At 40.4% G+C, this 12416-nt stretch overlaps 1 protein-coding gene across 2 annotated transcripts; it reads right to left on the minus strand.

Annotated features, from left to right (window-relative positions):
- Window positions 1-8034: 8034 nt before the first annotated feature.
- On the minus strand, window positions 8035-9809 carry LOC147610196 (nascent polypeptide-associated complex subunit beta-like). 2 transcript variants are annotated; one of them, XM_086786022.1, is made up of 6 exons: window positions 9654-9809; window positions 9167-9234; window positions 8824-8972; window positions 8620-8676; window positions 8496-8534; window positions 8035-8348 (listed from the first exon to the last, which is right to left on the minus strand). In XM_086786022.1, the coding sequence occupies exons 2-6, from the start codon at window positions 9232-9234 to the stop codon at window positions 8203-8205; spliced, it is 459 nt and encodes a 152-aa protein (XP_086642148.1). In that variant the 5' UTR covers window positions 9654-9809; the 3' UTR covers window positions 8035-8202. The 2 variants fall into 2 exon arrangements, with proteins under 2 accessions (XP_086642148.1, XP_086642147.1); XM_086786021.1 differs by lacking the exon at window positions 9654-9809 and having other exon boundaries at window positions 9167-9240.
- Between the last annotated feature and the right edge of the window lie 2607 nt (window positions 9810-12416).

Here is a 12416-nt window from a genome sequence, read left to right on the forward strand (position 1 = left end):
GGTAAGAAGGATAAATAAGGAGGAAGAGAATGATAATGAGAGAGAGAGAGACAATGAGAGATAGGAGTAAGGGTTAGAGTAAGAGCCAAGGAGTCATATATATAGATAGAGCATGCTAAAAGCAAAAAGTGGTTTGCATGGATAATTCCTAAAGTTAGAAAAGTAATTGAATTATCCATGCAAAAAGTGATTTGCATAAATAATTCCTAAAGTTAGAAAAGTAATTGCATGGATAAATGCTATATTTAAGAAAAACTATTCCAATCATTGACATTAACAAAAAAAAAATATCATTTCTATTTGAAGCATTATAATACAACCATATCGATCGTCCTAATAAAGATAAAAAAACGAAAAGTATATATATCTGCATAGAGATTTGCTAGAACCATGATATCAAGGACATTATATATTAGCAAAATCAAGGATATTGTATTATTTTATGTGAGTTTAATGCTATGCAAGTCTTTCTTATGTAAATCTATGAGAAAACATATATTCTCAAAAAATAATCTTCTCATTAATATTGTTATTATCAACTTAGATCTTCTTTTCAGATTGTTCGCTCTACTGCTAAACATTATGATTATGTCCTCCTTTCTTAGGATGGATTGATGTATAAACATATTATGGTTCGCATCTAACCCAAAAATACGTAAATATATGAAATATAGGTGCTTGCATGCGTATCTACCAACCCCAACCCTAATTTGAAAATCCGGACATGTGCATGATGGATTCTTTCGCATAGTCACCCTGTATTTTTCACTATGTAGTAGTGATTTCTCAGTCTTAACAATTACAAACACTTCCATCTGTCTGGCCTTAATGACAAAATGCTCGAAGACAGTAACTATATTCAAAATTATTGAATCTATTCTCTTACTTGCCATATCCGATATGCCACTTCTATACTTTGTTGACCGATGGACTATATCATTTGCTTCTTGGTGTAATCCCTTTTGCAACACAAATCCTTTGGTCTCTAACATTCAAATCTCATCCACATTACCTTAAGGTTTGTATCTCGTCCAACTAGCCATACAACTGGGTCTCTTGCAGGTGATTGTGACAAATAGTATTACATACTCTCCATGTGTGATCCACACTATTGTTGTAAGAACACATGAATTGATACCTCCGATCCCCTAACCACTCTCTCATACCATAGAAAGATGGAGCTAAAACACCTTACCCGTAGTTTTAAATGCTTTTCTTACACTTACTATCCTAGCCACCTAAGTATCCTTGGTAGGTGACCTTGTTGTTTAGAGGTGTTCGACGCATAGCCCACATTAAGTCATGTATATCATTCTCTACAATTTCTTGCACCTCATCTTCAGTTACAAATCCTTGTTCATTGTGCTGACCACTTTATATATTACTTACACTAAAATCCGCTTTATGGTTGGGTGGTAGAGTCTATATTCTTTGCTTTCTGAGTCGTATCCTACAAAATACATCTTACTATCTAACTTATTACATTGTTTCTCAAGCACAAGAGCATAAGCAAGACAATTAAAAAAACACAGAGATTCCTCCCATTTCAAGTTTTATAATTGTCTGCAAGGCCTTAGTGATCGAGAATCTGTTTAGCACATAAGTGGTACACATAACTATCTCTAACCAAAAAACATGAGGTAAATCTTGACCTTTAACCATGCAACATGCCATCTCCATAAGAGATGTTCTTCCTCTTAGCCACACCATTTTGCTGAGGTGCATAAGGTACTATGCATTGATGTTTTATGCCTCTTTCAACCATATATACATGAAACTCCTTTGATATACTCTCCCCTCAATCTATATGAAGGGTGTCTACTTTATATTTTCAACCATAGAAACAAAGTGTCTAAAGCATGTAAAAACCTGACTTTGCTTTCAACAGATACATCCATGTGCATAGAGTAGTCATTAATAAAATTCACAAAGAAGAGATACCCCCCCATCAATGGTATCCTTATGGAACCACAAATATCACTATGTATAAACTATAACTTCTCAATAGCCCTAACTTATCCAACTTAGACTCAAGTACGATGCACATTTCCACCATGAGTGGAGTAAAAGCTAAAATATTTCTAAGCAACATGACACGAAAGCAAACAAAAACAAGATGGATCTCTGGAATGAGTTAATAACCCATCAAGATAAAATCCCAACCTTCTGACACAATCTTTAATACTTACCAAAGCTTCACACAAAGAATATATGCCAAGAAGCAATGCTAAGTGGAAGAGCAAAATATGTCATAAAAGGCATGCATCTTGGCATACAAGAATGGGGTGCCAAGGATAAAAATGGATAAAATGACAATCCAATTATATACTCTATGTTTTAAAAGTTAATTTTTGCAACTGCAAACTATGAAAGATATCTAGTTTTAAAGCAATGATAAGCCCATGTCTAATGGAAGTTATCTAGCTTTACAATAAGATCTTTTATGAGTTTCTTTTTAGGTTTTTTTAAATGCTTTTAATAAGTGTCTAAATGTAAAAAGGCCTTATTCTTCTTTATAAGAGAACCTTGCTTAACCTTTTTTTTCTTCATTATCATAGGAGACCATGGCCTGAACCAAGCAAAGAGCAAGAGCTATATCCCTAATCCCTCGCAACCTATGCAAAGAGACCAAGAGTTAGAGCCTCTCCTCAAATGCACCACCATGGAAAGGAATGCAAATTCATGTTTTCCTTCAACGAAACTTGGTGGGAAAAGTGTTCTTGAGTAGTGCTCGAAAAAAACAACATTCTAGTGTATTTGTACCAACCAAAATTAAGAAAAACTGACTGAGATTTTAAGAAACCCTTATTTTAAGGAATGATTTTTCATATTTTTTTAACTATAAAACCAACATATTTTGAAAGCAAAATTGTAGATTTAAGAGTTGCCCTTATTTTGATTGGTTGAAAAATATGTTTTTTTCGTGCATTGTTCTTGAGGGGTCATCACTCTTGCCTTCCATCACATGAAGGTAGACAAATTCAGTTCCATTTATGAAAGTTTTCACCAAGTGTATAGATATGGACACAAGGAGTCCTTTCCAACCCAGTCATCCCCTTGTTTGATTGGCAACTCTCTAAAATAATGGCCCTATCAATTTCTTGTTGGGCTCCATCTCTTACGCTTTGTTGATTGCGTGAGGTTGGGATTCTCTTTCTCAAGTACACGAAGTTGTGTACAAATTCACTAGAAAGCCTTTTTTCACACTACTGAAGAACACTTTTCCCACCAAAAAATTACGTCTAGAATATGTACAGCATGTTTACTTATGGGCGCTCATGGGTATGAATACCCGTCAAACAACCATCTTCATGGCCAACTAGCTGTTATTACAAGGTCAGCTTGTCTAGGACTGGATCTTGCCCAAGAAAAGGATCAACGCGATATTCCGAGGATGGGAGCGAGCGATCGAATTGCGCGAGGCACTGATGGATTTGATGCAAAGAATATTCAGTATTAAGAAGTAGATCTGTGTCTGGAGTAATATCAATGGCCATGTTTTTCCATATAATTCAGTTATAAAACCACCATATATTAGAGATTTCAAAAACAAAAGCCAAAAAGATGCAATAGTTATCCTTATTTTGATTGGTTGAAAAATATGTATTTTTTGAAATAAATCGATGGGAGGGTTTGCTTGATCAAGGATCTACCACTTGCTTGTAGGCTTACTTCCAAACATCATGTGTCAACTCCACTACCTCTTTCAAAGTTATCATGAAAGGAGTGGAGAGATTTATGAATAGTTCCTCTCCAAGCAAAAAAATCAAACTAAAAAGAGCCTCATCTTCCCTAAAATTGACTTTTCATATCATGTAAGTAGATAAATTCAACCCCATCAATGAAAATTTTCAATGTATGTATCTAGACATGAGTGCTCCTTTCCAACCAATTCATCCCCTTGTTCGGTTGGTAACTCTACTAGAACAATGGCCCTATCAATTTCTTGCTGGTCTCTTACACTTTGTTGATTGCATGAGGTTAGGGTTCTCTTACATTCTCAAGTACACCAATTTACAAGGCTTTCCAACGCCTACAAAAGAGAGTTCAATAACCTCATTAAGTAGAAGAATGGAGGTTGCACTCCATGACAAACATTAATGCCTATGTTGCCAAGACCCAAAGCACAAATACCTTTCATTGTACCTTCTATAGTTCTTGGCAAATAATTTTAAATGAATCGAGTAAGGTGTTTGAAGGATGATACTTTGAAACTCCATGTTTTGGTTGAAGACCCAAAAAAAAAACTCATCTATGTTCTTGAATTCCATCCTAGACAAAAACTTTGAAATCTTGTTGTGGGCACATCTAGCTATGATTATCTAAAGTTGTGGTGGCTTAATCGGTGCTATAGCGTTTAGGAGGGCTTCTTAAGGTGATGTAGCAAATGCAAGGAGTTTTATCCTTAACATGACCCAACCCCAAAAAAAAAAAACCCAAAATAGGTGAGTCAAAAAATACATTGATAAGGTTTAAGAAAATGTCATGCATTCACAAAAAAACTATCATGGACAGAAAGGTAAGCCAACATATTCTTTTGAGGCACATCTTCAAGCATTACAACTCTGCAACAAGACATCGCCAACCACCCACCAATCAAAAATTTCTCCATTCAAAGTCTAGGGCATGGAGGAAATCGATAATGAAATTAAGAATGGCTAGTGAAAGAACACAAGCCTTAGTCAAAGTAAAAGGCATTGATTACATTGCTTGAAAAGAGCTCGTTCAAGTGAGCCCAAAGACTTGATTTATAAGTATTGTGGAAAATATCCACTTCCCGGATGCTAACATCAAGTCATACACCTCTTAGTAGTATCCAAGGAATGAAATCTTGGTTATCACCGAGAGCCACCTTTGATGGCATTCAATGCATCCAACACATCCATGATGTCATGTGGAATCTCCCCTTTAACTTATAACCTTGGTCTTTGATCCATACACAATGGACCTAAGAAATATTGCACAGCTCCTATACTTGAATTTATGCCTCCTGTATAAACTAGGAATACAACCCTCTCTAACTCTAGATACTCTCATCCTACCATTCTAGACAATGACCTATGCATGTCAAGATTCTAGAACTTCACTTAAAACACTTAACATGCTCATTGACTTTGTCAAAGTCTGCAGCTCAAACCTCCATGCTTCAATAGTGTACAATGCTTGTATTGATCCAAATGCCTTCCACACAATGATCAAGCTTTCCATGGATTAGAGCTATTCTCACAGGGCAAATCAGAGAGTCCAATTGGACTCTCCACATATCTAAACCCAAAAGCAATTTGCATAATCAATGAAGGCCACATGCAAAGATTATTTAATTTTTTCCAAAGGTAAAATTCTGATAGAAAATTTGACAGCAATGCGAAACTTGTTGAAAGTAAACCAATCAAGGAAGCACAAGTCCATGTAAATTCGCATGCTGATAATCATCCTAACGATGCCCAAGTCAATGTCAAAGTGCTTGATTGAATGCTTACAACAAACCTCCAACTATTATGCTCACTATCTTCTCCTTAGTTGAGGAGCTGCCACGTGCCGGCTCTTACGGGTCAGCTCCTCAACCAAGCGTGAATATCACACCTGGTATCACGGAGGAAGAGTTTCATGAGCCTGCCACACAGCCAGAGTTTCAAGGTTTGGAAAGCAATAGGGAGGCAATTTGGAAGTTCCTGAGAGGCAGGGTCCTATTACTCTAAAATTTTGAAAAATACCAAGCTGTAAATTATGTATGTGCGAAGCACGGGTCAGCCCACTAGTGATACTAAACCCATGACATACATGTGAACAGCCCCTTATTTCAAGGCTTCCTTTACACAACTTTTGAAATCCTAAGGATAAGCTCCAAGATAATGTTGCTTCTTGTTAGAGCGCAGGGAACTTCTATGGTGTTTTCTGGATGATCATCCTCTAGAGAAAATAATGCTGTCTATTGTTGGTCTAGCACCTAATGAAGGAGACGGCTATGCTATCCTTTACCTTTCAGTGCTTTTGGCCAAAGCACAGTTGCAAAGCCCTCTTGCAGAGAACGTCACCATCGTGAGTTGTGTGCACCCACTGGAGCTGCTTTAAGGCAAATACTCTGCTGACTGCCCTGAGAACCACCAACAACAACTCTAGATAATGCCTGCTGAAGGGTATTGACACTGCTCCACCCTACACCATGCAGCTCCTTAGACTGATCTCACTTTCACTTACTGTTTTGCTAACAAGCTATTAGGGAGACAGCCCAAAGGTATGTTGCGATGAGACCAACGGAGCAATGGCTTATGCAAAGCACTAAAGCTCTTGCTTTGTTGGCTCTTAAAGGAGCTCTAACTGATGACGTACACATTTTATCTAGCTCTTTTGCACAAAGCAAGCCGTTAGCTTTCGGCTGCTGATTTGCTAACCACTGTTGTTCTCTTGTTCGCTGCGCTAAGCTTCTGTTGCTGTGCGTGCTGTAATACCGCTGAGAGCTAGGTTGTGCCTTTGATTAATGTGTAGTGTGCGCCCAACTTCTGCTCTATCTGAACAGAGTGCTACTCACGTCACTCTCTCTCTCTCTGGATGAAGAGATGCGAAATACAACTCTATTTGGAAATTTTTTGGAGTAGGAAGAGCCAAATGCTTGCTCAAGCTCACTCACATCAACCCTAATGAAGGCTTCCGATCTCTTGCTATGACCCATTCTAGGAAGTTTTGATACCAACTTAAATCTCATGCACCTTGTTGGCGTTGTCAGCAAGGCAGTTTGCATTCATACACAATCAATTGATTGCACTGCAAGAAGGAAGATCCTCCAAGGCCTTAGAATCCCTTCACTTCTGTGTTAACAATGGCCTTTTCGAACACTTCACCACAAAAAAAAAGTGTAAATTCCTCGATATAAAAAGATCTTTAGGGCTTAGAAGCAGAGTATTGGATGCAAAAAAACTCATTATTGCTTCTGTACCGTTGCAGAGACACGACACTATCCGCCACTATTTATCCTTCTATTCGCAGGCTGCTTGAGTCCTCATGCAAGAACTACCTTTGGCCATGTCGAAGTCCTATACATTCATACTTAGATTCACCAGGGCATTCCATCACCAACTGGAGGGCTTACAAAACAAACACCCAGAGGTGTCAATCGTAGGTTAACCAAACCAGCAACATCTGCTAGAAACTAGACGAAGGTAAAAGACCAAACAGAGGCCAAAACAATCTAAGGTCAAAATATGTGCAGGGGCAAACAGAGACACTAACGAAAGAGAAAGGCCCAACAAAGTTTGTAGCTGTCTTCTGTAAAACAACAGTCACGATATACCACATTCGCACCATGAGTTTCACTTGTCTAGAAGCAAGCAGGCCCAACTCAGAACTTCTTGTGCCGCCTGGGATTTATCCCAGCGGTAGCACCCTTGCTTCCCGAAAGGGACGGGGTTCAAATCTGCCCACTTCCATAGTGGCAAGTGACGGCCTGTAATTCCAGTACCCTCCCTCGCATAATTTATAATAATAAAAACTCAGGCCTTCTTTCAGGGTACCCGCTCACAACAACAGCCTTCCAGACTTGGCAGGCTTCCTCAACAGCAGCCTTTGGGTTCGGACACCCACACCCCAAATCCACCCAGGCACATGCAGCATCTGCTGTATACACCGTGTTTGGCAAGCTTCCTCCTTGACAGCTGATCTGGACACGCGCACCCCAAGCTCTCTTCATAACCACTAGCACCCTTGCACATTCAGCATCAGGCATCTACACCAAGTTTTGCAGGCTTCCATCTACACCAAGCTTTGGGTAGGGCCACCTATAACTGACTTCCTTTACCCACAAGAATTTGCCAACGAACTCAATCACCTCCTCAAAAATGGTCTCCATCTCCCATGCTGGACTGTGATGCTACTCATGATCATGTTATTTAACCTTAGGACACTCAATTAATGGACTTGAAGCCACAGAACATGCAACTAGACTCAGAGAAAATCAAGGAAGAGATAGCACAGACCTGCAGCAGCATGCAACAAAACCAAGGCCTGTTGGTCTTACGGAAGTATGACTGCAACAACAGGAGCGGGAACTGCTAGCCATGTATGATTATGACCCTCAACAAATCAAGCCATAATTACTTTTACAACTAATCTCTGCCATATTCTCGGTTCACATGACAAAAAATCTCAAATGATAACATTAAAATTAAAAAACGTAGGCACTGTGAACCGGAAGACATTTGTGCTCTACTATGCATCGCCATCTTTAGCCACCTCTTCAAATGTTTCCCCCTCCACAAGCTCTGGCACATCATCCTCCTCCTCACCCTCTGGGATTGCCTCACGCCGTTGGTACTGCTCGGCAATCTTCTTCAGATTAGCCAGATTGTCGGGTCCTACATTGAGCCAAATAGAAGAACATGTCAGCTCTCATACATACACATGAACTTGCAAACAGGTGCAAGAAAGTCTCAAATACAATCATGGCAATGGTGACACCAAGAATTAATCCACAAAACTGACAAAACAGACTGAGCATTTACCAAGCTGATTTATGATTCCAGGGAGAAGGTCTTGAAGCCCTGGCAACAAATACAATGGTTTTAGCCAGCTTTAATTCATCGTCCAGACAATCAGAAAATCCAGATGGTAAGCACAGCTTCTTACTTTTGGTCTGTGGAGACCCACTAACAACCCACGTGTTGGCTGCGATCGAAGCTTGTACTGTTAACAACAGAACACTACGGCAAATGAGTCACTCCTACAGCTAAATAGCTTCAGACTTTGCAAATGTATACATGTTGCAACAAAAGAAGAACAGTAGAAACCTCAGCCATCTTGTTCCAATGCAAACCACAAAGAATTGCCTACCCTTGGGGTTGGTAAAGTGAATGACTGTGTCATCCTTGAAAATGTTAACTTCTTCTATTCCAGGAATAGTATTGACACCCAGTCTCTTCAGCGTATTCTGTAGTCTCTTGTCATCCGTGGTGGTTGTCTTGTGGACAGCCTTCTTTTTTCTAAAGTTCCAAATCATCACAAAAATAAATTAAGGAGCAAACCTACAGGAGTCAAGCTGCAAACTACCCAAGCCATTACAAAATATAAAATGCCAACACAATGCAGCCCTTCTGTTTCAAAGAGGGCATTCCTGACCAAAGTACATCTGACACCAACAACTTAATTGCCAGCCATAGTTTTGCAAAATGTGCACCTTCTCACGGTGCCTTTCCCGCCGGTGCGCACGGCACTGGCCATTTTCATTAATTTCTCCCGGTTCATCTGCATAATCACATGAGTATTCTTGTCAATCACATGATTTTCCATATAAAAGGACAAAGGGCTTCCTGTTATCTATGCTTTGAGCAGCCCAATCCACACATCACAAGTCTTCTAGGGTAGCATAATGGTAAGCTCATCTATGCATCCCGTGGCTATCTTCCATTCCTATACTACTATAGGGCAAGAAGGCATAAAATTAAAGCCCACATGACCCAAAGCAAAGGTAGCTCTGGCTCGTCACATGAATAAAGTTCAAATACAGATTGTGAAAGCAAGAACGGGTAGCAGATCCGGAGCAACCGATGGGTGCACGATCAGCAGATGGGGGGGCATACAAAGCAATACAAGGCCTTTTTAATAAAAGGCACACGGTAGAAAGAAAACAGTAAGCAGAGAGGGACGAGAGAGACGAGACATACCTTGGCAGATATATGGACCACCCAACACGAAGGGATCACCCGCTCTCTGCAGCAGCTCACAGTGTCACCTCTATCCAAAAGACTTGAAGAAATTAGATCCGCCCTCCAACGTATGAATGCATCTACCTTGCCCTCTTCTTGTGGCCGTCCGATCAGCTTCCCTCTCCGCCGTCCGATCTTTCCATTAGGTCAAACGTGCCACTAGGACCCAACGCTGCTCTTGAATATTTGAATTTTTTAAACATTTAAAAAGAAGTTTCTTTTTCAAATTTTGGCGAGAAACGCCGGTTTTATACACGTTTAAAAAGAAGTTAACCAAATCAATTTAGCAGCAATAAAGTTTCTATCGTAGGGTGTTGTCAGTCTCACGCATGCTACAGGGGAGTGTCAATTTGAACTGTCTTTATTCGATTTTAGGTTTTCTATAGTGCAGCATTATGAATTTGGTGTGCCGACATTGTGTGCATATGCCATAAGTTTTCAAGGCCGTCATCATCACTTCTTCGTTCAGATTCTCATAGGAGACGATGTTGCCGTGCAACCACACTCCAACGCCACCTCCACACTCCAATGGAAGCTCGACCCTCCTCTCTCACTCAACCACACACACACACACACACTCTCACATACATGCAAGCAAGCACACAAGATCTCAAGCAATCAAGAAAGCAATAGCATAGGAGAGTGTTAATCCCATTTTGGATTAACAAAGATGCTCCTCCAATTGAGAACATTAATAAGTGTTATGTAATGGTTTCTTACACTTTCACGTGTTTACAGCCGTGTCAATAGAATGATGGTTAGAAGGTGATTTCCCTATCCAATTGATCTAGAAAGGTTCCTGGCATTGATTGAATCTTATGATTACCTTACTACAATTAGGGCGCCTTATCCTAACACAATGAAACAAAAAAATCTTATCTCATGAAGTAGCAGCGAAGCACTTCACGATGTGAAGCATAGTCTACTTCACAACGTGAACTGCAGTCTGCTACTTCACGGCGTGAAGTTTAACCTGCTACTTCACATGTTAACACATCACGATTTTACCCTTCACATACTAATGCTTCACGTGTTAGCAGTTCACGAAATAACCTTTCATGAACTACTAGTTCATGACTTAAGGGTTGTCAAACTAGAGATAAGAGAGTGCTCTAATTGCACATTGGAGTCTATCTGACTCAGATTAAAGTAATTCTAAGCTAAAAATTTGAAATGTGAAACACCAGTTTGTCGCAGTGTGAAAAACAGTTCACGATGTGAACAACATTCTGCTTCATGGTGTGTATTGATGCCTGCTACTTCACGACATGAACCATTGTCTGTTGTTTCATGGAGATCTGTTATTTCACGACCAGAGAAGACAATTCGATAGAAAACCTGGTGAAACGGTTGGAGTAATGATTTTGCCTGTTAAAACACATTCTCATGCAATTGAGGTTAGAGAAACTAACGACCTTACCCCCGACGACAGTGCATCAAATCACTCAAGTTCTTCCTACTAAAAAAGTGTTGGCTCAAGCCGCTCAGCAAGCACTCAATTGAGTGTTTCAAGTTGGATGGATCTGACCACCATAGAAACAAGTAGTGAGGAATCCGTGGAATATGGGCTAAGATTCGCCTTGGAGAGGAAGAAAAATCCTCTTCTCCTGCAAGATCTAGTGGAATCTTTGATATGGCCAAGGGATTTTTTGGTCTCCGACGAAGGATGAAACGCAATCTGCAAACATGGGCTTGTCAACAAGCGTGGGACACGATCTAAGATCCGATTTACCAACCCAACCTTCTGGCCCCAAGAATGCTAGCACAGTGAGGATTAGTGGGATGACCCCCATGGTTAGAGAGGATAAGGAAAGCGCCACCAAGTCAGGTCAAGTCTTCTTCCCCACATCGGAGGAAATGGAAACATGGAGGTAGAGCGACAATTGCGGCTATTGAGCTTAAGAAAACAAGAGCTTGATACGCGAAGAACAAGGGCAGGACAGAGAGAAATGGAGGATTTGAATCCATTTCGACCACGTGGCAAAGAACCAAAAACATATAGAAAAGCCACTGATAGCATGGGGATGGGAACAACAGAAGGAGTGATACTAACTCTATAACCTATCAACGAGGAACCAAGGGTTGACGAAAGCCATAAAACACAAGAAGAGGAGGACCATCTACCTAGGGCACGTGCACAGGAGGTGAGGATCGTCTCTATACAAGAGAGGATATACAAGAAATGATCAATGATCCCACGTTCTTGCAGAGCATGGAACTCCTAATCCAACAAAGACGGGTTAAGGCTGCTAACAATGAGCTAGGGAATGAGGAATTACTCGGACCCAAGCATAGACCCGAATTGAATAGAAGAACCTATCCAAGGAGAGGACGTGGTCTAGGTAGGGCGAGTAGCTCCTCTGAGACTAATGATGGATCCCAAACGCAGTCATAAGGGCCGATCTCCTAAATATGGCCACGAAAATGGGCCGAGGTATGGTTAGGGTTGTTATGGACTTCCACACCTCCAAGAGGGAACTCTACACATTCACCTAATGGATGAGCAATAGAACACAATCGTAGTGGGGGTACTTACCAATGCTTCAATCTTGAGTCCCTTGAGGCCTCCAAGCTTGCTTATCAAGCTCCAAACTCTAAGCTCCACCTCCACACTGTCACCGTGGAGTCACTCGCACCATCACATAGACCAATCACACTCTCTCTCACTCTCTCATACAAGCATAGACACACAAGCATGAAAGAGACACAATGCTAGAATGC

Source organism: Cibotium barometz, chromosome 49, assembly GCF_041138505.1.
Source record: "Cibotium barometz isolate CiBa-2024 chromosome 49, ASM4113850v1, whole genome shotgun sequence".
Taxonomy (NCBI): domain Eukaryota; kingdom Viridiplantae; phylum Streptophyta; class Polypodiopsida; order Cyatheales; family Cibotiaceae; genus Cibotium; species Cibotium barometz.

Coding starts and splice junctions, on each gene's coding strand:
- LOC147610196 (XM_086786021.1), bottom strand. CDS start 9,240: ATGCAGATGAACCGGGAGAAATTAATGAAAATGGCCAGTGCCGTGCGC. Junction 8,677..8,823: donor TCACTTTACCAACCCCAAGG/GTAGGCAATTCT, acceptor TGTTGTTAACAG/TACAAGCTTCGATCGCAGCC. Junction 8,349..8,495: donor TGGAATCATAAATCAGCTTG/GTAAATGCTCAG, acceptor GGCTCAATGTAG/GACCCGACAATCTGGCTAAT.